This window comes from Lolium perenne, chromosome 1, assembly GCF_019359855.2.
Source record: "Lolium perenne isolate Kyuss_39 chromosome 1, Kyuss_2.0, whole genome shotgun sequence".
Classification (NCBI taxonomy): Eukaryota; Viridiplantae; Streptophyta; class Magnoliopsida; order Poales; family Poaceae; genus Lolium; species Lolium perenne.
In genome coordinates this window covers 27129455-27155694 of record NC_067244.2, presented here as the reverse complement: position 1 = coordinate 27155694, position 26240 = coordinate 27129455, and the positions used below count along the sequence as shown (strand labels likewise).

General features: G+C 46.4%; 1 protein-coding gene and 1 long non-coding RNA gene across 7 annotated transcripts; one reads left to right on the top strand and one right to left on the bottom strand.

Annotated features, from left to right (window-relative positions):
• Positions 1-12449: 12449 nt before the first annotated feature.
• On the bottom strand, positions 12450-15251 carry LOC127344685 (uncharacterized). 3 transcript variants are annotated; one of them, XR_011752553.1, is made up of 3 exons: positions 13862-15250; positions 13689-13754; positions 12450-13313 (listed from the first exon to the last, which is right to left on the bottom strand). It is a non-coding gene; the product is annotated as an uncharacterized lncRNA (long non-coding RNA). The 3 variants fall into 3 exon arrangements; XR_011752543.1 differs by having other exon boundaries at positions 12450-13048; positions 13211-13754; positions 13862-15249; XR_007878138.1 differs by lacking the exon at positions 12450-13313 and having other exon boundaries at positions 13435-13754; positions 14529-15251.
• Positions 15252-17325: 2074 nt separating this feature from the next.
• LOC127344667 (uncharacterized) lies at positions 17326-25846 on the top strand. Of its 4 annotated transcripts, none has more exons than XM_051370991.2 (6): positions 17326-17733; positions 17826-18130; positions 18225-19256; positions 19693-20787; positions 21582-24531; positions 24984-25846. In XM_051370991.2, exons 2-6 carry the CDS (start codon positions 17941-17943, stop codon positions 25078-25080), a joined length of 5364 nt encoding a protein of 1787 aa, XP_051226951.1. In that variant the 5' UTR covers positions 17326-17733; positions 17826-17940; the 3' UTR covers positions 25081-25846. The 4 variants fall into 4 exon arrangements, with proteins under 4 accessions (XP_051226951.1, XP_051226961.1, XP_051226967.1 ...); XM_051371001.2 differs by lacking the exon at positions 24984-25846 and adding an exon at positions 24764-24905; XM_051371007.2 differs by having other exon boundaries at positions 17327-17733; positions 24997-25045.
• The last annotated feature ends 394 nt before the right edge of the window (positions 25847-26240 follow it).

Here is a 26240-nt window from a genome sequence, read left to right as displayed (position 1 = left end):
TCATCGTTTGAGGAAACATGGATAGTGCTAACATCATTACTTTCATAATCGGTACCAAAGAGATTTTCAGTATCAAAAGTAGTGTGCTCTTCCAAATCATGATCACTAATATAGGTAAAGGGCATACAAAGATCATTGTACTCAGATTCATTATCATAATAATCATTAGGAGCAACATACTTACGGTTACCTATTGTTATCTCATACACGCGGGGATATGCCGTTACCTCTTTCTTTTTATTCCCCCTCTTCTTCTTCTTCTTTTCCCCTTTAGGAGGGAGAGGCTTGAAAGGAAGCTTCTCCACATAACCTGGTTTATTATTAGAAACAATAGGGGAGAAACTTGGGAGGATACCTCTCTTTCATTAATAAGAACAAAACACATATTAGTCATGTCATATTTTGGTAAAGTCCCATCCTTTATAACTCTTTGTATGTAGGTGTTGGCATGGCAATTATTAACACAATAGAGATAACATCCATGCAACACACTATTCATATCAAGATCACTCATATCTAACAAATAAATTTTTCTTGATAACTCTTCACACCCCAAAAATAAAGTAAGTTCATCATGCTGATTATCAGTAATTTCATCATCACAATACAAATTTGCAGCACTCATGAGGTTCGAATTATTATTGGAGGAGCATTGAAAATTAAAATGACCCACTCTATGGCAAAGTTCACAAATAAAAGGATGGAGGTCACAAACTTTTTCACCAAGATCTTTTAGAGCCTTGTACCACATTCTAGTTTCTTCATTCCTATGATGGATACAATATTCATCTTCGATTTGATTAATTCCACAAGGTCTATGCATTCCACAAAAATTAACATGCTTATAAGAAATAGTATTTTCAGAAGTTTGGGCATGTTTATTGCAATCATTAACAACAATTTCATTTTCCATGCAAGTGTCTGTGAAAGGTTCATGATACACGTCCCAATTTTCTTTAGGAACATTAATATGATAAGCAAAGGTTCTACAACAATCAACAATAATTTGAGAATCAAGACCATAATTATCACCAAGCTTTTGAAAACCAGCAGTTTCAATGAAAGACTTAATGCATTCATATTCATAGTTTATACCTGATTCTTTACCTTTGTTGTTCTCCCAATCTTCAGTGTTGCTTTGAATTCTTTCAAGAAGATTCCATCTAGCTTCAACCTCCTTGCTTGTGAAAGATCCCTCCAAACAAGCATCTAGATAATCCTTATGGTGTCCTGAAAGCCTTGCATAAAAATTATTAATAATAACATTACGGGGGAGCTCATGAATGGGACATTTGAGCATTAGTGACTTAAATCTCCCGCATGCTTGGGAAATACTCTCTCCATCACGAGGATAAAAGTTATAAATGTAATTCCTATCAACATGCACTTCATGAGGAGGATAAAATTTAGAATAAAAGAGAGATTCAAGCTGTTTCCAATTCGATGGTTGTTCATCCAGCAGCTTATACCACTCCTTTGCTTTGTCCTTAAGTGACAATGGAAATAGTTTCCTCATAAAATTTTCTCTTGATAAGCCTGCAATCTCAAATAACTCACAAAGTTCTGTAAGTTTAGACAAGTGAACACTTGGATGGACTGATCCATCCCCTACATACTGATCATTCATAACCCTTTCAACAATTTTCATAGGTAATTTAAAAGGAATACTTTCAACAGGTTGATTTGGAATATCACAAGCATCATTCGAATTACCACATATTGGAGACAAAGCATTATCAAGGCAAAATATTTCATCCAAAGCTGAGGAGCAAAAAAGATTATTTTTATATAAACTAGCTTCCCCAAGCTTGGGTTTTTCCATAGTATTAAAAATAATGGTGTCCAAAGAATTTATACTAATAACATTACTACCACTATTATGCAGACAAACTTCCATAGGTTTTTTAATTTTCTCTTCAAAAGCATCATGTCCTAATTCAATATAAATTTCATAAAGATCTCTAATTTTTGTTGTTGTTTTCCATTAAGCCTAACTAGTGAAATAAAAATAAGAAACAAAAAGATATAATTGCAGAATCTAAAGGAAATAGCTTCGAGCACTCACACACCGGCAACAGTGCTAGGAAATAGCTTAGTAGTCGGAGGATGCGAATACCTTTTACCTTACCTCCCCGGCAACGGCGCCAGAAAATAGCTTGATGTCTACGCACGCTTCTATTCCTGTAGACAGTGTTGGGCCTCCAAGAGCAGAGGTTTGTAGAACAACAGCAAGTTTTCCTTAAGTGAATCACCCAAGGTTTATCGAACTCAGAGAGGTAGAGGTCAAAGATATCCCTCTCAAGCAACCCTGCAATTAAGATACAAGAAGTCTCTTGTGTCCTTAACACACCTAATACACTTGTCAGATGTATAGGTGCACTAGTTCGGCGAAGAGATAGTGAAATACAAGTAATATGGATGATTATAAGTAGTAATTGCAATCTGAAATTGTTATCACCAGAATTTGACCGAGTCAGAGGTGGGCCACGATTGAGAAAGACTTGAAGATATACATGGAAGGGAAAAACAAGAATTGGCCTTATACACGAAATTGGGCTGAATTGCTCATTGTATCTGTAATATAGTAGATCGTATCTTTAGATTAAAAGTTAGAGTTTTACTCGTGCACGGTTAGGTGCACGTCCGAATTAGAAAGTCCGCTGGACTATAAATATGTATCTAGGGTTTATGGAATAAACAACAACACAACGTTCACCCCAAAACAAACCAATCTCGGCGCACCGCCAACTCCTTCGTCTCGAGGGTTTCAATCAGGTAGCGACATGTCGCCTAGATCGCATCTTGCGATCTAGGCGACAAGCCCCACGTTGTTCATGCGTTGCGCGTACTGAAGCGTCTTTGATGGCGCGCAACGTAGTTATCATAGATGTGTTAGGGTTAGCATAGCTCTTCGTATAAACATGCTTACGTAGTGCAACCCTTGCATGTCTAGCCGCCCTCACGCCTATCTCAGGCGTGGGGGCGGCACCCTGCTTGTTCATCATCTAGTAGATCTGATCCGTTACGATTGCTCCTTGTTATGCAAGGATTAGTTTAATATCTGCAATAGTTAGGCCTTACAAAGGGGGGGAGGATCCAGTGGCACGTAGGGTGGCGTTCGCAAGTCCTAAACAGGATGTTCCGCGGATCAACATCATTGTTGGTTCTTTGGCCTTGTTTAGGATCGGCTTATGAGCACCGTGCGTGGCCGCGAGGCCCAACCTGGAGTAGGATGATCCGATTATGCGGTGAAAACCCTAAATCGTCGTAGATCTCATTAGCTTCATCTTGATCAAGCAGGATCACCAAGTATTCGTGCACCCCGTACGGATCATGGGTGGATCGGCTCTTTGAGCCGATTCACAGGATAACCTGAGAGCCGATCGAGGCTCGTATTTAATGTTTACGTGTATGCCATGCAGGAACATAAGCGAGGCATCCCCATCACCTTCCTGACCAGGTATAGGTCAGGTGGCACGCCCTTGCACTTCGCATCGCCGCGTGTGACCAGAAGAGCATTGCGGGCCGTCGCTCGGAGGGGTCTCAGCCAGCCGCAGCTCTAGGCTCTTCCCGGCTCTACCGTGTTGACAGGCCGCTGCCCGCCGGTGGGTTTTGGCGATCAACAGAAATAACAATGGCAGCAAGCGAACATGTAGCAGAACTTGTTGAAAACGGTGTTTCAATGCTTAGAAACAAGGCCTAGGGATCATACTTTTACTAGTGGACACTCTCAACAATGATCACATAATTGAACAATTAGATAACTTCTCTTCACTTGTGCTACTCTGAATTACTCTCCTATTGGAATCACTAATCATCACGTAGTGGCTACAAAAGCTCCACTCAAAGTTCATCAAGTACTTGACAAACACCACTCATAGGGATATCCTCATCAAATCATAATCCAAGATAATACCGTTGCAATTTAGACCGAGTACTAACATAGCATACACACTGTCAACAATACCTATGAAAGGGGGAATAGATCACATCAATATTATCATAGTAATAGTTAACTTCATAATCCACAAGAGATTACAATCATAGCCTACGCCAAGTACTACATGATGCACACGATATCCTCTTTACATCATGGAGGAGGAATAGACTACTTTAATAACACCACTAGAATAGCACATAGATGAAGAGTAGCATCTACTTATTCAACATGATACAAAGCTCATGATCACATAAAGATCACACCATGGGAGAGAGAGATGAACCACATAGCTACCGGTAGAGCCCTCAGCCTCGGGGGAGAACTACTCCCTCCTCATCATGGGAGACAGCAACGGCGATGAAGATGGCGATGGAGTCGATGGAGATGGATTCCGGGGGCACTTCCCCGTCCCGGCGGCGTGCCGGAACAGAGACTTCTATCCCCCGAACTTGGCTTCGCGATGGCAGCGGCTACATAAGTTTTCGTGGCGGAAGACCGATTGTCCTAGGGTTTTCGCTTCTGGAAGAATATATAGGCGAAGAGGCAGCGTCCGGGGAGCCAGGGGGCTCCCTCCCCACACCTGGGCGCGCCAGGAGGGTGGGCCACGCCGCCCTATGGGGTGGCCCCTCTGCTGGCCGCCTCTGACTCTTCTTCGATGTTCTGGAACCCTCCGTGAAAAATAGGGCCGTGGGATTTTGTTTCGTCCAATTCCGAGAATATTTCCTGTGTAGGATTTCTGAAACCAAAAACAGCAGAAAACAGGAACTGGCGCTTCGGCATCTTGTTAATAGGTTAGTGCCGAAAAATGCATAAAATGATATAAAGTGTATATAAAACACGTGAGTATTGTCATAAAACTAGCATGGAACATAAGAAATTATAGATACGTTTGAGACGTATCAGTCATCTCTTGTGACCTAGTCACATGCTTGCAAGCTAATCAGACGACATTTCACCGAGAGGGCCCAGAGTATATCTATCCGTCATCAGGATGGACAAATCCCACTCTTGATCCATATGCTTCAACTCACACTTTCTGAATACTTAATCCCATCTTTATTACCACCCGTTTACGCAATGTCGTTTGATGTAATCAAAGCATCCTTCCGGTGTAAGTGATTTACATGATCTCATGGTCGAAGGACTAGGTAACTATGTATCGAAAGCTTATAGCAAGTTGAACTTAATGACTTGATCTTATGCTACGCTCATATGGGTGTGTGTCTATTATATCATTCATCTAATGACATAACATTGTTATTAATAGCATCCAATGTTCATGATCACGAAACCATGACCATCTATTAATCAACAAGCTAGTTATACAAGAGGCTTTACTAGGGACTCCTTGTTGTTTACATAACACACATGTATCAATGTTTCGGTTAATACAATTATAGCATGGTATGCAAACATTTATCATAAACACAAAGATATATTATAATAACCACTTTATTATTGCCTCTTGGGCATATCTCCAACAATGCCGACCTTATCCAGTGTTGCCACATAAGGAAAGACCCTGCCATTGTCTTCAAGATTGATTTCCGGAAAGCCTCTGACTCCGTCAACTGGGATAGCCTGATTGCCATCCTCAGAGCCCGTGGTTTCGATGACCTTTGGTGTGTCTAGATGGAGCGCATCCTCGGATCCGGTCATACGGCAATCCTCCTCAATGGGGTTCTTGGGGACTGGATCCGGTGCAAAAATGGACTACGCCAGGGGGATCCGCTCTCCCCGTACCTTTTCACCATCGTTCCCGACGTCCTCCAACGCCTCATTCGCAAAGCCTGGTCCGAGGGCTCCCTTTCCCACCCAATCTCCCCGAACTCACCGTGTCCGGTCCTGCAATACGCGGATGACACTCTGATCATCTGTAAGGCTGAGCAGGGGTAGCTAGCTGCCTCAAGAGGGTCCTTGAGGACTTTGCGTCTGCTACTGGGCTTGCTACCAATTTCCACAAGTCCTATTTCATTCCCATGCATGTGACCCCCTCTTGTGCGAACGAGATGGCCTCCACACTTGGCTGCCCTATCGCATCCTTTCCCCAACCTTATCTTGGGCTTCCACTCTCCCCTACCAAGCTGCATGCCTCCGCCTCCGCCCCCCTTATTCTCTCTTTCGACCGACGTCTCTCTGGATGGCGGGCGCACCTCCTCTCCTCTGGTGGCCGACTTGTCCTGTGTAATGTTGTGTTGAATAACCTTGCTACTTATTACATGTGCTCATACTTGTTGCCTGTGGGTGTGCTGGAAAGTATTGATAAGAGACGCCACGCTTTTTTCTGGACTGGGAAGGACTCCTGTTCCAGTGCTCGATGTCTAATTGCTTGGGACAAGGTGTTGCTATCTAAACATGAGGGCGGTTTCGACATCAAGGACCTCCACCGGCAGAACGTGTGTTTACTGCTTAGTTTCGTGCGTAGGTTACACTGCTCTGACTCCCTTCCATGGAAGGAATGGTTATTTGCTCACTCTGGACCGGATCTCGGCGACTGCTCTTCCACTCCCTCGTTCCTTGAGAGGATCGTTGCAGAGAGCCTCCCTCTCTACCGTGCCATCACCAGGTCGACGGTGGTGAACGTGAGATCGATGTCCTTCTGGATGGACAAGTGGCTCCCTAGTGGGGCGCTTGCGACGCACTTCCCTGCCCTGCTCTCCCACTGCACCCGGCCACACGCTTCGGTGGCCTCTGTCGTGGAGGGAGGACTGCACCTCCAGCCCCGCCTCTCGACGGAGGCGGCGGACGAGCTCTCTACGGTACGCTGCATCATTGATGACATCTCCCTCGTGGAGGGAAAAGACTGCCGCGTCATCGACTCCCCTTCCAGCCCCCCTCCAGCACGCGGGAGGCGAACACGATGCTCTGGGTGGCTTGACACTAGAAAAGGAGTAGGTGATGATAAAGTGTACCATATGGTTCAATAGGACATGTATGTAGAAGAAGTGAGCCTAGCTCATTTGGTTAGGGAAGTGGATATACAATCAAGCCACCCAGATTCAAGTCCCAAGGACGCGGATTTGGGTTCTTATACTATCTAAAAAACACTCTAGGGGCTTCTCCTATCGTATTTCTTTCTTTAAAAAAATAGGACATGTAGAACCAGCGTTTGACACTAAAAAAATCCGCATTAATAATGCATCCAAGAACCAGTACATGAACATATTCAAAAGATGATAATAGGAAGATATATAGTTGGTATAAGTTTGCGTGGATGTTGAATTAGTACATTTGATCTCGTGGAGTCGTGGTGCTCCCTATCTCATTTTGTTATCGTGGATTAGTGAAGTGTTTGGCTGCTGAACCACACGCGTTGGAGCTCCGAGAAGTGATTGGGTGGTCGATAATACTTTTTATGTTTAAGCAAATATTTTTTTCACCCTTCACATACTTTACAAATTCTTGCCACTTCTAGTGTAATAGTGCTAGTAAGGAGGTTGGATCATGTGCATGAGATGCCAGAAAACTCCAACATTTGATCAACATGTTGCACACCACATTTATCCCAGTACCACACGCTACCTTGTATTCTTGTACAACTACTTGTGGATCTTCTATGTTGAAGACATGCTTTGATCTCATATTTCCTTCCTAATAAGGTCTTTTCTTAAAGGGTGGATATGTAGAACTAGTGTTGTAAGTTGGTGTCCTTGTATACATGTTGTTATTTCTATAAATTATGGTGTTATGCCCTTTAACAAAAAAAATCTGAATCCATCATGCTCACTAATAAAAAAATGCTACGAAGATTATTCTTTGTGTGACATTATGTTTGTGGCTCTAATGCTCTATCTTCTCTTGTTTTTTGTGTGTTGTGGCAATACGCCTAACATAAAACAATATGATTACACGATGTGTAGATTAAATTTCCATTTTTTTCTTGATGTAGTTAAAATCATGCTACATAAAACATCAAACGATATGATTACATGATGTTTAGATTAAATTGCTATTTTTGTTGTTCTTGATGTAGTTAAAATCATGCTACGTAGAAACTCAACCAAGGTTTTTTGTTCACCATGACATTTAATTATGTTATTGTTTCCTAACCATGTTTAAGTAAGCAAAGTGTTCATTGGCATTTTTTGTGCACCCTGTCAAAGTGTCGTGATTGTGCACGATCATCATATAGTTAGTATATATTGTCTTTGTTACTATAAGATGTGTTGTGTGCTTGAGTTAGTCACAATACAACGAGTTGATTAACATGGTTTAATGTTTCTTAAGTGTTATGTGCATAGAAAAAATTCTGCAGGAATGCCTCCCCACCTATTTTTTTGCGTGTGAACATTAAATATTTGGTGGTTTAACTTATATAGAAAATTCGAGTAACTTGGCTTGGTATTTTTCGCTCATGGAAACATGCACCTAAGTAGTTAGTTTTGTGCCTACAAAATTATTTATATGTACTTTGATAGCCTAGGTTGTGCTTAGCTAATCGTTAATATTATACGTGGGTATTTTTTTCACCAACTAAGTACATTAACGCCACAAACTATTCAACAACTAGAGTATTAATACATCTTCTCTTTTTTGCATGGTGAGACGGAGAAGGTTAATCGTAGTGTAAGAAATGAAACCATATGGTGGTTGCCACATAAGGTAAAGCTGGAGAAAGATGTACACATTTGTGGTGATTGAGTGGAAAATTAAAAGCTTGTTTTGATGCTTCTAGTGTGGGAGAGACAAATACTTTAGAAACTCAACGTCCATTCATTTTTTTCATGTTAAGACGAGGAGGAGAAACACCATGACAGAAAGGAACCAGTACATACTGCCATTTTCACAGTTTGTTCATCTCTTATTCATGCATGCCACATCATCTTTATAACATATCTTGATTGAAACACAAACTTCACATGTCTTGTCACGGAGGGAACTCTCAAGTCCAAGACTCCCTAACAACAAAAAGATTTGGAGTAAGATGCAAACAAAAATCTCCTGATCATCCACGTGAACATGCTCCCACTCCACGAGAAAAGTTCATCTCCAACGGAATGTTCTAGGATGGACTAATGCTCATCCCAAGAGTTCGGGTGTCACTTTGTGATCCGGTTGTCCGAGTCTTGCCTTTGGCCAGTCGCCTCTCAAGCGGGGTTCTTTGGGGTCGTGGCCGGCATGTCACTATATTTCCCCCGCCATTCGTCAATAATTCGGCTCGTGGTGGGCCTCTTGGGAGATCTCTTATCCTCGGGCCCACCTGCCAGGTTTATCCTCGTCGGGTGGGATTAGAGTGAGTAGGAATATAATTATGTTATCTTTTTTGCATGGCAAGACGAGAAGAAGAATCACCGTGGTGGGCAGAGGCTGCTAAGGACATGGAAGTACAAGACATATTCGCACAAAAAGATACTAGCTCACAAGCTTTGAGTAGATCGTATAAACCCTAGCAAAAAACTAAGAGTTGGTCTAAGACTCCCTGAAAAAAGTTAGGCTTGAACGCACAAGAAATCTTCTCCTCCTCGAAATAGGCTTTCGCCCCGCTATATTAATATAGCAACAACCCGGTACAACTTGGTGGGGCATTAGCACAAGCACACCTAAGAGAAACACATAAAAGAAAGAAAAGAGAAAGAATGTCGACATGGTCGGATCAACGAAAAACGGAGATTTCTCGCAGCCGTTGCGCTTTCCGGAAATTTCCACCACGCTCCTAGTACTCTGGTATGCCACGTACCAAGCAGCACCTCCAGGAAGGGATGCAACATGACGACGCTGCTGCCCGGACGGATCCTAGGGTTTCCTCCGGTACGCGCAGAGGCAGGGGAGGAAGGCTTCACCCAACGCCCTTCAGGAAGGTAGGGTGGTTCCCTCGGGCGTCACCGCGTCGGTGCCAGCCAAGCCGACAGGGATTTCTCCCGACCCTCGCAGCCTCGCCCTGGACGCGCCGCCGTGCTCCACCATACTTGCCGCCCACCACCACGTGCCACCACGGCCTTGCAGACACCACCGCCATCTCACCGAGGCAAACGAAACGAGACCAAGAGGATCAAGGAGTACTAGCCGAGAATGAGAGGCAATAGGTCGGTAGACGCCTTGGAGGGACCCACCTCCACCGCCACCTCGAGCACCGGCCGGAGGCATCGATAGGAGCAAACGAGGCCCTCCTGGCCCGGCCGAACCCGAAGGGGTTCATGAAGCTCCCGTCTCTGCACTGTAGTACACGTGCCTCCAACACCGCTACACCCAGCCCATGCCATCCCCTCTCACCACCGGAAGCAGCAGAGCCACGACCCGGCCCACCCGGACCTAGATGGGCTCTGAAGGGCCTAGATCTGGGCGAGACAGGCGCCAGCCCTAGCCACCACGCCACCCTGCAACCAAGCGGTTGCGCCGCTGTCACCCCGACACCCGATGTCGGGCCTCCCCGGGATGCGCCGCCCGCGCCACCCAGGAAGACCCGCCACCGCCGGAACCGACGCTGACCTGAGCTCACCGCCACCGGTCGAGGAGACCCCGCGCCTCCCCTCCACGCGCGCGGGGAAAGGCTGCTCCGCCGCCGCCGGCACCGCGTGAGCTTCGCTCGACGGCGGCAGAGAAAGGGGAGGGTGGGTGCGACTGGGGTGGGGGTTTTCGGTCGCCTGCCCATTGCCCCGCGACCAAGGCAGGCCGAAACGTTTTCCACCGTGGTTAGAAACTTAGAACTACATCATTTCATTGTCCCCCCACAAGAAATCTCCTGACCATGTAGAGAATGTGCTCCCAAAAGCCGTCGCCTATAGAGAAAACCCTAGCCTCCTCCACTCCAGCCTCATTGGTTCCCCCTCCCCCGGCCGGCCTCGTCGGTGTCGGGAGGAGTGGGGAACCCGATCTATGCGTGGAGTTTTCAATAAAAGTAGTCTTTTCAGTAGTCTATGTTAGTATTTTGACAGCCGTTTTCTTGTTGGTTTCCCCTTAATGGAGATGTAATCGTCTGCAATAAGTGATCTTCGGCCTTTCGTTCGACGACGAGATCTCCTTCCCGACATCAACGGTGGCGTTGAAAGATTACAATTATCTAGTCTTTGTCCCGTTGCTACGTCCTCGGCAATGGTGGTTCGTACTCTCGGCTCTCCATCGACGTCGACAAAGCTGATCGGTTATCATCCCCGACGTACTGGTGCTGATACCCTTGCCGATGTTGATTGCCTACTTATATGGGCGCGCGCCGTGCGCACGCGGTCTTGCGGCTCAAATTAAAATTATGGGAGAACCTTCGTTGGTATTTAGATGTCTATGGTTTGCTACGCATGTTTGGCTGCCTTCAGAAAAGTAGAAGATTGTGTCTTGGAAGAAGAAGAAAGAGTTTGAAGATCTCGAAGATTTGCGTATCTTTTAGACTTTATCTTGTAGTCGTTGGAGACATCTTGTGTATTTCTACCATATACTAGTACAAATGCCCGTGCGTTGCCACGGGTTATTAAATTTTACACATATACAGTTTCTTGAAATGCATGAACTTTTTTTAAATTGGTGAACCTTTTCAGAAATAGAACATTTTTGTAAAATAATGAACACATTTTTGAATATCTGTGAACAATTGTTGGATAACATGAACATGAACATTGTTTTTCTAATGCACTGTTTATTTTGTTACGAGTAAGCATTTTTTAGTACGCTGCCTTTTTATTTCTATTATTTCAAAATTAGTGAAATATTAAAATGTTGTGATTCACCATGACTGGTTATTGAAAGCTAACCATTTTAATTTCTTTCTTTTAGACAAACAAACATAATGCATCAACTTAAACTAATCTATTTCTTTTAGATGAACAAACATAATGCATCAACTTAAACCGTGACTGGCCAAGGCGGCTGCTCGGGTGCGGCGGAAATCGAAGGCAGAGTCCCTGCCGCTGTAGCAAAGCAGTTGCGGAAGGCAGCCATCCCCCCGGCCACTCTCCACCACACGATTCCTCCACCTCTAGACGGTGGTGGTACGCCTAATGAATCTAGGTACGTAATTTTGTCCCCGCCTTGGTTTTTAGGCGCGTGATTTTTCATTATTAAAACCTTCGTCTATCTCTAGTTTCATGCTGGAGACCAACACGAACAACTTGCAGTATATTAGGCAAAGAAACTTACCATCGGGTTGTTTACAAAAAAAAAATCTTCCAAGGATATTAGATCAGTCTTGTAAGCCATCATTTTAACACAGAAGTTGGAGCCACGTGGAGTTCGACGCTACGGATGTTCAACCACACCATGAATCACCAGCTACACCAGGAATTGCGACGGGTTGCTCTGAATCACACCTTGGTGGTTTTCTTACCCTCTAGTGCGCCGCTGCCGAGTCGAGATACCCTCCTCCAACCTGTCCCTAACCTAGTGCATTACCCCATCCGCTCCAACAATCTCACAAGCCTCCATCTCCTTCCCAAGGAGCCGCCCACCCTCAGGCAACTCCACCACCATGCCTCAGTCCAGCCGCCACCACCAATGACCATGTTGTCTTCCTCTTACGCCCTCTTCGGCTTTCCCGGCCCCTCCTCGGCCTTCTGCGCTGAGCATGCGGAGCTATAGACTTGGCCTCTACCACTCCCGCGCCTATCGCCAACCATCATGACCGCTAGGGGTTGCCGCTAAATGTTTTTGAAGCATTAGGAGTCTTGCTGAAGCAACCAGTCATGAGAACTCATAATCCATAATGCAATAGGCCCCAAGAAGAGCTGAAATTTCTGCCTCGTGAAATTCTGTACAACTGTGAGAAATCTTAATGGCTACATTTTATAATAGGAATATGAAATTATATGGTTCTGTTAGCCCCTGGCTATATAATAAAAGAAGCATAGAAAATGAGTGTTCAGTAAACGCAAAATCTATAACCATCTAAATTTGTCTTGGAAAAATGAAACACCTTTAAGAACGCGCTAGACATGTGTTCACCCTTGATCATTCTTCTTGGTTCTACACCTAACAATCAGGGGCATCCAAAATGTCAAACATTGTAAAGCTTCTAAATAAAAAAAACTTCATGAATAATGGAGTGGAGGAGGGTTGTTTACCACTTTGTCCGGGGTGCCACGGATCGATCCATGCTCCTTTTTGCTGTTGCGGGCTCACAACACCTTTTAGCCTCTGGCTTGGATATCTCTCACATTTTCAAATATCCATACTCTTGCTTTTAATCTTGCAAATTAGAAGAAAAAAATTGAATTCATTCTTCATGCTATGTCCAGCAACACATTTACGGAAGACAGTATCTTATTGTGCCAAATAAGATAGTCTCATTTGACACATATACAAGCCCCAAGTTATCTGTTAACTTTGTAGCGTTAACAAAGTATATACATGAGTATATTAACATGTAACTTCCGTACGCAGCAATCAATTAAATGAGCATCAAGAAGCCATAATTAGCTTATGACCAGTCCCCATCTAGTGAATGTACCACCTGAAGAAAAAGAGTCTAGGTTTTAGACAGTCCAACGGTGAACGGGAGATATGACAGTATCAAGTATCATTTGACGCACGATAGCTCTGCTAATATGGTGGTTCAATGAAATATGCCAAGATACGAAAACTGAATGCATAATTTGACAAGTACTAATATTTATCATATGAAAACCCAAGCCAAGCAGCAAGTTCATTATCATTGTTTTCAGCAGCTCCATCATACAAAACGTTTTATAATTTTGTACTGGAATCAGTAATGAGAAAGAAAAGAGGCAAAGAGAAAGAATGAAGCTTATGTTAGCTTGTTAATATCCTCCAGGTGTTCACTACAATACTACACATAATGCATCTCCACCTCAAGTAATCACATGACCTGCTTCCCGTTTTGTGCCACCATCCTTCTTTAACTTTTCTTTTTGCATATCACGTAAAATGATACCTGTAAAAACACAATAATCTATCTCAGTTCTAAAGTATCAATGGCTGTTGACGAGGGGTAGCTAATAGAAAATTTTCCACATGGCTGCAAATTAACTAACTGCACACATTTTGTTCTACTGTCGTGCATGATGGCCAATTATGTTACTAGCTGAATTATGGAATCCTGACAACAAAATGGCTGCATGTCAACAGAGCTGTGCAAAGTAATGTTCAGTACTTCACTCATAAATCTTGAACTACTTAGTGGATACATCTTCACGACGAACAGAGGATGGTTAATTCTTCTTCCAGATTTTGAATGTATCACAAAGCACCAAAAAGATAAAGAATCTTTCAGGTGCCAGCATAGTTGAATATATTATGCTGCCCAATATGGAGTACATCATATCTAACACAAGCTAAGGATAATAGCATTCCTTCTTGGCCATAATGCAGAACCCAGTCAAGTAATCATTCATAGATGCACATTTAAGATGCAAGTGTGTACATATGAATAAGAATGCAAATCACGAACATTCATGTGACATCCGAGATATGAATTGCAAAAAAAATCAGAGATATGCATGTGAACTTATTCATGTTGAAAGTAGAGCATCATGAAGGTCACAGCATACATACAAATATCGAGAAGCATATATCCAATAGAACGGAAATTCATTCATACATGAACCAACAGAGGTAACATCTGCTAGGATGTGCACAAATGGCCCAAAAAAATAAGCAGCAATTTCCCCAAATATTTTGCAACCCACCATAAGAGAAAGCAACAAACCCGTGGTGGTGTTTGATAATGCATGAGCGGCTCCATGAGATGTTGGTCGCATATTCATAATGTTTTTGCTGCCATTTCAGTGGGCCTTCTTTCTTCTCGAGGATTCTCTTCTTCTTATCAGTAGGAAATCAGTTGATTTCACTGTAGAAGCTATGTCATAGCCAAATCGCAGCATTTCATTTCTCTTTTCTTCTTTTCTTCTCCATTAAACATGATTAGTTAGGATGTCATTCCTGTTTACAAAAGAGCGGGTCAAGGAATCGTCTAACAAACTTAAGGACAAGCAATGGTGTACCAAAATTCAGTATAAGCAATCCTCTAAAAAATTCAGTCAAAATTTATGTATATCTAGCAGCAGCAGCAAGCTATCGTCTAGCAAATATCAGCTAGAATTTGTCTCGTCTCTAGCACGTACGGACCAGCATATAATGATTCACGATCAGCTTGCATCGACTCAATATGTAATTTGTAGTATTTATTTGTTGGATACGAAAACAATACCAACCTTTTTCATGAGCAATACAGAAAAAATGCTCACCTTTCCATGAACCGATCTGGATGAAAAATTATACAACAATTTCATCAAAGAGTCAGCAAGCACATACCAGACGCTCAACAGTGGACGAACGGCCTGCGACCAAGATATTTGCACCAAACAGACCGAGGAGGCGGCCTCATCGGCGTCCTTGCAGCCAACACCGTCTTCGACACAGTAGAAAGATGCATGCATCCAGCTGACGGGAGGCTAGCTAGGAGCTCCCCAGATTTGTGATCAAATCTACGTAGCACATCAATGAAGAGTGGAATAGAAACAGAAGATTTGGAAAATAGGGGGCATCAGTCATGTTGTTTTGCCGTTCTTCTATCTATCTATCTATCTATTCCCAGTTTATCTCTTTCGATCTCCCAATTTTTTTACAGGAACCACTCCATCCTTTGCCTCCCACGAGGAGTGGTGGCTTTCCCTTCTAGCGCCACCACCACCTGGCTATCCGTCCCCTTCCGTGATCGGAATTCAGCCACCAGCGCTCCAAAGACCTCCCCATCGTTTGCCTCCCACGTTTAGTGGGCTTTCCCCTCTCTGATTCTTTGACGGGCGTCATCCTGGCCGGATTGAGGGAGGTGGCCTCATCATCCGCCATACCTAATCACGAGATCTGGAATTCTCTCCCTCGAAAATGATTGAGGGATTGGAAGTCAATCCTACCGTCCTCTCTCACCACGCGAGAAAAAGATCTATCGAAGCGGCAGCAGGCAGCTGCCTCGCCGGAGGTGGACCGGCTTCTTCGTCGGTATCGTACCGGCACGCGGCAGAGAAACATCCAGGGCGAATCGATTAATTATTTATAGATTTACAAGACTAATTAGATCATTACATGGACGCATCTGCAGATTGGTCGCGGTGGCCATCGGGAGACTTGGACCTGATGCCATGGCCTCTGGTGCCAGGCGGCCTTCCCGTCGCTGGCGGCGCTCATCTTAGTGCCGCCGGCCAGCACCATATAAGAAGCGCCTTCCTGTCGCTGGCGGATCTCTACTGGACCGGGACAAGCTCCTTCTCGCCAGATCGCCAGGGACGGCCAGAGCAAGGGGCGGAGACAGCAGCGGCGGAACCCTACATTCTCTCGCTCTCTCGAGCCTCTCATTCGTGCGAACGAAAAATCAGGTCGGGCGTCAGGTGGGCCACTAGTCGGGCGGCCCATGTTGATGCCTGGCCCAGGCGGGTGGGCGACCAAGGGAGGGGAGGTGGACGACCAAAGGACGACCAAACTGGGGGAGAAGGGGAACACGTTCGTTCTTTTTAAGTAGTAGAGATATAGAGATATACTATTTATGTTCTAGGCCAAAATCGAGCAAGCAAAGAATTACTGATCTAGAGGCGGGCCCCGCGAAAAGCACGTCCATTAGCGGCAGGCAACCACACCAACAAATCTCGTCCCTAACAATCAATCTCGCCCTGCACAAGCGGCAACCAGAGATGGCAGACCCGAAATCATCTCCATCCCGAAACGAGTCAGATCCCAATCGTGTCCGTCGCTGCTAGCTGCTAGCCCCGTTTCCTTTGCGCACGCTATGAGGGGCAGAGAGAGTGCATCGCAGCCGTTGGTGGTCGAGCCGACCGCCCAGATCCGCCTCCTATCCTAGCACGGCGGTGGAGTTTTGCTGGTAGTAGAAAGCATGGCCTCCGGGCTCCGGTCACCTTCCCCGTCCGTCCGTCCACCCACCTGCCTCGCCGAACTTTACTCCAGCTGCCTAACCAACCACACCACGAATCAATCCCTCCGTCGCCCGATACTAGTAGCAGCATGCCGCTCCTCCCTCACCCTCCCCTCGCTTCCGCTCGATCCTCTTGCTCTCTCCCTCGCTCGCCGCTTAATGCCTCCGGAGATCGGCCGCTCGTCGCCGGCGTCCGTCGTCGCCGGTGGGGAGAGATTCCGACGATGGGATCCGGGTGCCGATCACGGCCGCTGCCAGGCTGGCCCCGCCCGATCCTGGCCGCTGATCGCGGGCGCGGTGGCACTCCCGTAAATATCTCGGTCTACCAGGGGCAGGCAAGGTAAACCCCGCCTCGCCTGCGCTGGCTCCAGGTTTGTTGCTTGCGTTGCGCGTTGCCTTCCCCCCTATCGTTTATCCCTTCCTTTTTCTTAATTCTTCTCGGGCTGGAAAGAAGAAATCGACAAAACATATATTAATTAAAAAAGATTTGCTACTTTAATTCCGGAAAACAAAAAAGATTTGATTTTTTTGGGCAGGCTGGGTAGGGTGTGGGTCAGGGCAGGGCAGGCGGACGCGAGCGGGTGCGCGAATCAAATGGGGTTAAGGACCGCCTGCCTGCGTCCGCTTTATCGGCTCACGTTCTCTTCCCTTCCCCACAGCCTCCGTTTCCTCTCTTTCTCCCTCTCCCTCCTCTCTCTCTTCCTTCTCCCGGGCTCCGCTCCCCTCTCCTCCTCCACCACCGGCCGCCGCCGCAGATCAGCACCGGCCCACCGGTCTGCCTGCCGCCCGCCCCCAGGCCCCGGACGCCGCGCGGTCCCCATCTCCCACCGCCGCCGCCTCCACACCGGCGGCCGCCCCACGACGACCTAATTCCTTCTCCACGGCTACAGCCGCAGCCGCCGGGTCTCTCTCCGCGTCTCCAGGGCCCCAACTCATCCACCCCTCGCACCTGCCCAGCGCCGCCTCCACCGGGGACCCGTCATCACAGGTAAGCTCCATCCTCCGTCCGGCCGCCGGCCGGCCACCCATCGGTTCCCTTCCCGACCTAACCATCTCACCCGCGCGTTCTCCCCCGTGCAGGTGACCACCACTGGATAGCAGGCGGCCAGCGCGGAGTTACGCTCCGCCGCGCGGATGCGCCTCGCCGGAGCCGGGGACCCGTGACTTGGCCAGGAGGACGACGACGACCTCGTGGATGCCGCCGCCGCCGCCGGATCGGCGGGACTTCCTCTACCGGGACGCGCGCAGGCACGACGGCGGGGACCCGCTCCCGCCGCCGGCGCCCGCGCCGCAGCGCTGGCGGGACTCGCCATACCACGCGCCGCCGCCGCCCCCGCCGCTCCGCGACCACGCCAGGCCGTCCCCCCGCAGGACCGCATCCTCAGGTAGGTTCCTCCCCTCAGATCTGATGCCTCCCCCCCCCTACGCGCGCTTATCCTCCCGCCAGGCTGATTTCCCCGACCCTCCCCGCCGTTGCAGACGCCTACTACCGCCAGGGCGCCGGCGCCTACGACCGCTCCTACCCCGACGACCCGCTGGGCGGCTACGCCACGTCCCGCTCCGACCGCTACTGGCCGGACGAGGACGGCGGCGGGGCCGCATACAAGGGCTTCGGCCGCTACGGCGGCGGCGGCGGCGGCCGGAGGGACTCCGGCCGGGACCCCGGCCGGGACATGCGGGGATCCTACCGGCGGTCCCCGTTCAGGAGCTACGGCGGCGACTTCCCCAGGAGCCACCAGGAGCCGCCGCCGCCCCCGCCGATGAGGAGGTCGCCTCTGCGGTCCGTCGCCGTGCCCATCTCCTACGACCCTCCCGGCGCCCGGGAGGACAGGGAGCACCATCCCCGGGCCACCCCCTGGCGGCCCCTGCGCCGCAGGGAGAGCAGATCTGACGGGGCGGACGCGGCTGCTGCTGCTGCTCACACCGCTGCGGCGAGGGCGGCGGCTTCGTCGTCGGAGAAGAACGGCGGCCCGGAGCAGTCTGCTGAGGCCGCGGCGCAGCAGATGGCTGAGGACGAGGCGCCCAGGAAGAAGCCCCGCCTCGGGTGGGGGCAGGGCTTGGCCAAGTATGAGAAGCGCAAGGTGCCTGGTTCCGCAGATCTTGATGAACCTGTTGCTCATGGGAGCCCAGATGACGGCAAACACAAGGAAGATTTTGGCCCACCTGCATCTGCACCGTGTGCTGCATCTCTGGTGGTGGCGGCATCGGAACCATCGTCATCGGCACCTGCTTCTGCTCCGTGTGCTGCACCTCTGGTGGTGGCACCGGAACAATCATCCGCACCTGCACCGTCTGCTGCATCTCCGGTGGCGGCACCGGCACCAACATCACCACCTGCTTCTGCACCGTGTGCATCTTCGGTGGCGGCACCGGCACTATCATCACCACCTGCTTCTGCACCATGTGCCTCTCTGGTGGCGGCACCAGAACCATCGTCGGCACCTGCACCGTGTGCTGCATCTCCGGTGGCGGCACCGGCACCATCATCTGCACCTGCATCTAGTTCCCCAGGTATGCTACCTCTTTTGACCTTGTTTTCCTTGCTGTCGACCAATTGATTTATCCCTTGTTTAATTACTTCCTTTTAAATCTAGCTCTCCATTCTACTGCTGAATTGTTGTTATGTAATTTTCACAACCATTAGGGCATGTGGATAAGTATCGGAATTAACATTGGTGTTATATTCATAAATGTGCCACGAGATAGCATAGGTGTTATATTCATCTTACCCAACTTACCGTAATATTACCAAATGCATATATCCAGATGGCCCTCCTTGTAGACAGCATGACCTTCCATCCCCTTATATGAACCTTTCTCTTTGATTCAGTTGAAATTCCTGTAGTTGCAGTGTCATGATCTTTTTATGTAATGTAATTGAGTCTGTAGAAACAATGCTCATCAAATTTCTTGATAGCTGACTTCTCCGTTGCATGTTTAACTGCAGCCCGTGAAGATAAATCATGTGAACTGACAGCAAATATGGCCGCAATGTCCAGTAAAGATACCCCTGGGGCTGAAGCCCAGGCTTACAATGACGAAATCCCTGTCAAGTTATGTCAGCTTGATGGTGATCCAATTGGTTCTCTTGCAAATGTCCTTGCTGAACTACTGCAGCATGAAGATTCTTGTTCTGGGGATTCTAGAAGACTGACCAACTCTAGTAAGTTATTGCTACTGAAAGAAAACATTGCCAAGGAGCTCGAAAAGACTGAACTTGAGATTGATTCATTGGAATGCGATCTCAAATTAGTGACTACTGAATCTGAAAATAGGGCTCTTGAAAATGCACAAAATCCTTCACCTTCTAGTGGGACGCCAAAGGTTCCAGTCAAGCCTGAGACGTGTGAAACATCATCTCCTGTGAAAGAACAAGGGGAGCTCTCTCCTTGCAAGATCCCCATGGAAGTTGAGACTGCTCCTGTTCACAATGTAATAGCAGTCTCTCCAGAAGGGAGTGTTGCATGTCCTGGATTTGCTGTAGCCCAGCTCGCTTCAGCTGCTGATGTTTCCCCGTTGAAACCTTCTGAAGGAACTGAATCTCCTCGCATTGATGCTGACAGGCAGAGGCAGGATCCTAGTCCATGCCATGATGGTGTTAATTCCCTCAAAGCAGACGGTGGCAAAGACTTATCAGTCAGGCCTTGCTCTCATCATTTTGACAGCAATAATTTAATCCCTTCAATTATTGCTGCGAACAATGAAATAGCCAGAGAATTCAACGAATTGGTATTCAAACCTTTGCCTGCTGATCAGCCTTGTCTTGATTTGTCGGCATTGGCTCATTTTTCAAGCCAAAGGAAGAATGACCTGAGTGTAAGGAAGAAGCTTGCCATACGCAAAACTGAACTAAGATTCAAAGAGCAAACACTCACCTTTAAATTCAAGGTGTTGAGGCACCTGTGGAAAGAGGATGTGCGTCTCCTTACTGTAAGAAAGCAGCGTCCAAAGTCTAGCAAGCGCACTGATCAGAGCAACCGTGCATCACACAGTGGATCTCAGAGGCAGCGCTCCTCTAATCGCTCTCGATTGGGCATGCCTGGTCAGTATTTCTTTCTACTTATTCAAAGTACAATAATCCTACATTCAACTTCTGAAACTACTATCCATCGATGCCTTTCTCGACCTTCATAAATTCCTTTTGATGATAAATTATCAACTCCTATGAATGTTCACTACATGTTTCATACAGATAGATAAATTATCAGGACATCCTTAGCAACACCTGTTACTCGTATTGTTTTCTTAGCAGAGCATATATAGCTATTTTTCCTAAATTACATCCTGCTGATCTAGTGTTGAAGATGTTTTGCGTCACTTTTTTCGTGGCACAATATATAGCAGACCTTGGCTGAAAAAAGGGAAAAAATGATATGTGATCTCAAATTGTCAAATTCTAGCGAAAAGTTTATTGAACAATACTCCCCTTTTCCCATCTTTATTTATAAAAACTCTTGGAAATACAATAGTATTTAAGTGTAATTTTTCTTCTAATCTATCACAAGGGTAAGTTGGGCTCGGAACATGGTATAGTTGTCTGAGTGGAATCCAGTATAGTCTACTTTGTGGTGATAGCTGACATAAAAAAATGTTTGTTTTACAAATTAAGCAATACACTGCTTTCTTTAATTTTTGTACACATGCCTTGCATCTCTAGGATGAGCTCCTGAATATACCTTGTTAGCCTCTATCAACTTTTTTAACCTGCTTGACTTCTCTTATGCGCTTACTCCTGTATTTGTTTCACTCATGGTTGTTACTATTTTATTTGCTGTTATATCCTTTGTATTTGTATATTTGATCCCTATTTGACTTCTGTGTTCTGTTAATATGCAGCTGTTAATTTAAGCACGTTTCCTACCACGGAAATATCAGATGTCGCAAACAAGATGTTTACTGAATTTCAGTTCAAGCGCTGCAGAAATTTCTTGAAAATGCCAGCACTAATTATAGATGAGAAAGAGAAGAGGAGTACTAAGTTTGTCAGCAAGAATGGCTTGATTGAAGATCCTGTTTTAGTTGAGAAGGAGCGGGCTGTGATTAATCCATGGACTCATGAAGAGAAGGAAGTTTTCATGCAGATGCTTGCTTCATTTGGCAAGGATTTCTCCAAAATCTCAAGTTTCCTTCAGCACAAGACAACTGCTGATTGTGTTGAGTTCTACTACAAGCACCATAAATCTGACAGTTTCCGAGAAGTTAAGAAACTTCTGGATCGTCGGCAGCAACAGCCCACCAGCAATTACCTGGGAACGAAATCTGGGAAGAAATGGAATCCTGAGGGAAATGCTGCATCTCTTGATATGCTCGGGGTGGCATCAGTCGTGGCAGCCCATGGTCTTGATTATGCAAACAGAGTGGAGAGATTACCTTCGAAATCTATACTTCGAACTTCTTGTAAGCCTGATGTTTCGGTTGTGGCCAAAGGTTCTTTGGAAAAGGATTTTGTTGCTAATGCATCTTTGCACGAGAGAGAATCTGTAGCTGCTGATGTCTTGGCAGGTATATGCGGTACTCTCTCCCCTGAAGGAATGGGCTCATGCATAACCAGTTCTGCTGATCCTGGCCAAAAGATTGGCGTCACAAGAATGGATTATCTTTTAGTGCCAGGAGTAGTCAAAAGCTTTGATGAGGAAGGCACTCTCTCAGATCAGGAATGTGAAGTTGACCCTGTTGATTGGAATGATGATGAAAAGTCAACTTTCATTGAGGCTATGAATAACTATGGGAAGGATTTCGCCCAGATCTCCTCATATGTGAAAAGCAAGTCGTATGAGCAATGCAAAGTATTTTTCAGCAAAGCTCGCATATCACTTGGTTTGGATATGATCCATCAACGGACCACAGATGCTGGTTTGCTGACAAGTGATACCAATGGAGGGAGGAGTGATACTGACGAGGCATGTGCTGCTGAGATGGATTCAGCTTTTTGTAGTAGACAGTCCTCTCTGAAAACGGAGATGGATGTATGCCCTGCTGCTGATCGAACTATTCAGGGGCATACTCTTTCTGATATTACCTTTAAGCAGCCAAAAACTGACACATCAGATGGGCCTGATGGTGTTGACATAAAATTAGAGGAAGGTGAGATCAAAGCAGACGATAAAAATTGTAACACTGGTGTTGATCATAGACAGTTGAGTGAGGCCACTCATCAGTCATCACCATCATCTGCTCATATCGACATCAATTCTTCTCAGAACACAGAGAGTATTGAGATCACAGAGCACAGTAGCCAAGTGAGTGTGCATGAGAATGATGCCATCACCTCTCCAAGGGAACAGCCTGTGGGGGCACACCTGGAAATCAGGTCCAGTCAACATAATATTGAAGTTATCCCGCTGAGCAAGGTGTCTGAGAGGATTTGCACTCAGGTATCCAGTATGGAGGGGCCTTCGCACCATGCATCTGATAGTGCGCTCATGAAGGCTGGAAATTTGACTCCCTCTGTTTGCTTACCTGGAGTTACGCAGTCAGGCAAGGCGTCTGAAGTGATCTGCACTGAGGTATCCAGCATAGAAGGACCTCCACACCATGCACCTGAGAGAAATTCAACGCCCTCTGTGTGCTTATCCGCAGATCGTGGCAGAAAGGAAAATGTTGTCCACTTCTCGGACATGGCTGGTGTTTCCTGTAATAGGCCTTCATTTACTTCAAGTTATCAGCAAATTGTGCCAACAGACCCTCTCCCACCAAAGCCAAAACCACAGGTTACTCCTCTTACCCCAAAGGATTTAATGCCTGTTCAGTTTTGTTCCGACCTCCCTGATCCTACATCAATTCGTTTTGAGGGCATAGCCTCCATAACTTCACCCAGTTTTGGGCATCATGCCAACGGAGTCATCAGTACTTCAGGGCCCAAGGACATGAGCAAGTTCCCAGTATTTAATGAACAATCACGTAATCAGCATGATGCTCTTTTTCGCAATATTGATGGATACATGCAACACCGACGGGATCATTGTCTGGCAGCTGATGTACCTTCTTTTTCTGAAAGTACAGCAAGTGGTACTGGGGGAGTTTCTCATTCGGATCAGTTCACATTAAACAAATACCAGAATGGCAGGTCTGGCTGCTCAGGACTCTCGAACACGTCCACCGGTTTTCTGTTGACCGGGCACAGTGAAGAATTACGGCAAGGCCAGTTGAAGCCTTGTTCCCAAAATGCAAGCACCGAGAGTCATGATCAGGTAAAGCGCCCTGGTGATGTCAAGTTATTTGGTAAAATTCTCAGTCATCAATCATCACTGCAAAGTTCTGGCTCGTCATCGAACGGAAGCAAAAGCAAGCCTCCCTCACCAAAGATAGACAAACAAGCAGCTGCTATATTTTTGAACAGTTCAAGGGATCGCATGGTTTATTCATCTAGGTCCACAAACGCTCACCTGGGGCAGGACGAGCGAGTGGTGAGGAGCTATAACTTTGATGGGAGCACAGAGTCTGAGTCTGTGTTCAGGGTGGCAAAGTCTCAGAGATCATTAGCCAGTGTGCCATTTTACTCGGCTAAAAATGGCACACTTGGTGTGTTTGCAGAATATCAGCAGCCTTTAATGCAGCAGCTTCCGTCAGATCCAAAACGGCTGGAAAGCTTTGCTGATCTTCAGAAGAGGAATGGGATAGAGCTGATTTCAGGGTTCCAGCAACCCGGGAAAGCCACGCGGCTTGGGGGTGCTGGAATCCTCGTTAGCGCAGTATCTGACCCGGTGGCTGTCCTCAAGGCGCAGTATGGTGCTGGCTCGAAGATTTTGGGCAATGAAGCGGACCCCTGGAAAGACATAGGAAACAGGTAGCATCACTAGTATTAGTGGCAAATAGTGCATGGTTTCTTGCTCTGTACCATATTTAGTTTTTGTAACTTGGATGGAATTAAAACAAAGGGAAAGCGAATGGCTTTCCTGTCCATATCGTCGTTAGGGCTTTGCGGTAGCTGTTGGTCATGTTTTGTCCTGGCATTAACTTTTTGCACCTTTTCTGCAGCTCCATACTTATGTTAGTTTTGCCTGTCCGCAGTGCTGTAGGTTTGCTAGAGGCGACAAGATGTTTGTCGGTAGGGCTTTATCATTGTTATCCAGTTTTATGCAGAAACCTCACATATCATCAGTGTAATATGGTAATGTTAGCGTTAACTCAGCTTCCTCCTATGCTGGAGTTTTGGTTAAAGTGGTGCTTTGGCAGTTCTTTTGTGTTTTGATGATTATTATTCTCCGAGACTTCTAAGGTTCTTATCTTTGTAACCAGCTTTTGCCTGCAGGGAAATTTCATGTGCATCACCAGCTGCTGTCTGAAGAGAACACTGTCACGAAAGTTTGCAGGACTAACATTTTTCTCTCTGTAATTTAATGTTTGAGATGAAGAAAGAGGTGCTGGCTGGCATTGTTCACTTCCAGTTTCTTGCCTGATATCCTCGCACAGTTCTGGTTGTTGTGCTGCTACGAGTATGGATTGTGTGAGCGCTGGTTGCTGGACATGAATCAAGTTCGTTGATGCCAGTGTCTGTTTTGGTTATTGATCCATGGCTCTACGGGATCCTGCTTTCTTTAGTTCCCTTTCTGAACCGTCATTTTGTTTAGCAGTCCTGCTTTATGTTTTCATTTGGGACGATGTACGCTGCAACGTGCCAACGCAGTTGAGCTTCTGTGTACTGTCAGATGAAGAGGTCTGTACCAGAGCAACGTAGTGAAGGTGAAGTGATGAGCAGCTGAATTGAGCAGACTGAAGTTGAAGTCAGCATCAACAAGGTAGCTAAGTTTAGGCCCAGCTTGGGAGCTGCTAAATCTGCGTTACTCATTGCAATCGATCATTTACAATCCAGGTGGCCAAATACTTCGATCTTGATGGCAAATACTGATATCCTGTGCCATGAGGATGATTAGGGCACGGCTATGATGCTGCGCTGCTACTCTATCCTGTATCCTCGACGGTGCCGGGTCAGGACAAGATGAGCCACCACCGGCCGACGGATTACTTTTCCCATCCGGCATCTGCGTTAGAGCAGGTTTGCAATCGCTCCTTGCGCCTTCGAGGTGCGCTACGTAGAGCAGCATCAGGAATCATATCAGTTAAAGAGAGCACATTTGGCAGATAAAATTGTACCAGCTCACACGACAGCACACTCCCAGTCACCAAGCACAATATACATCTGCAATATCTTATCAACATTGTTTGCTCTTTCCACTATCAATACAGACAAAACAAAATGATAATGTCAGCATGACACTGAGCAAATGTATATTCATGATTCCCTTATCTGGAAATGAGGCATTTGCATATTATTCACCATAACCCTTAGTGAATAAGATGAAAAAGGAAAGAGTTCACAAGGAGTATCATGCTAAGTATGGATAAATGCGCAGCCACTTGATTATTCTTTCTTGTTTGGGCAAACTAGAAGAAAAAAAGGAACATCACCAATCTGAGCTGTCGTTTGTGTGGAATTAAGGTTTGAGCATGCTTTGCTGACAGAAACGAGCACAAACCACGTTTGTGTCGATACTT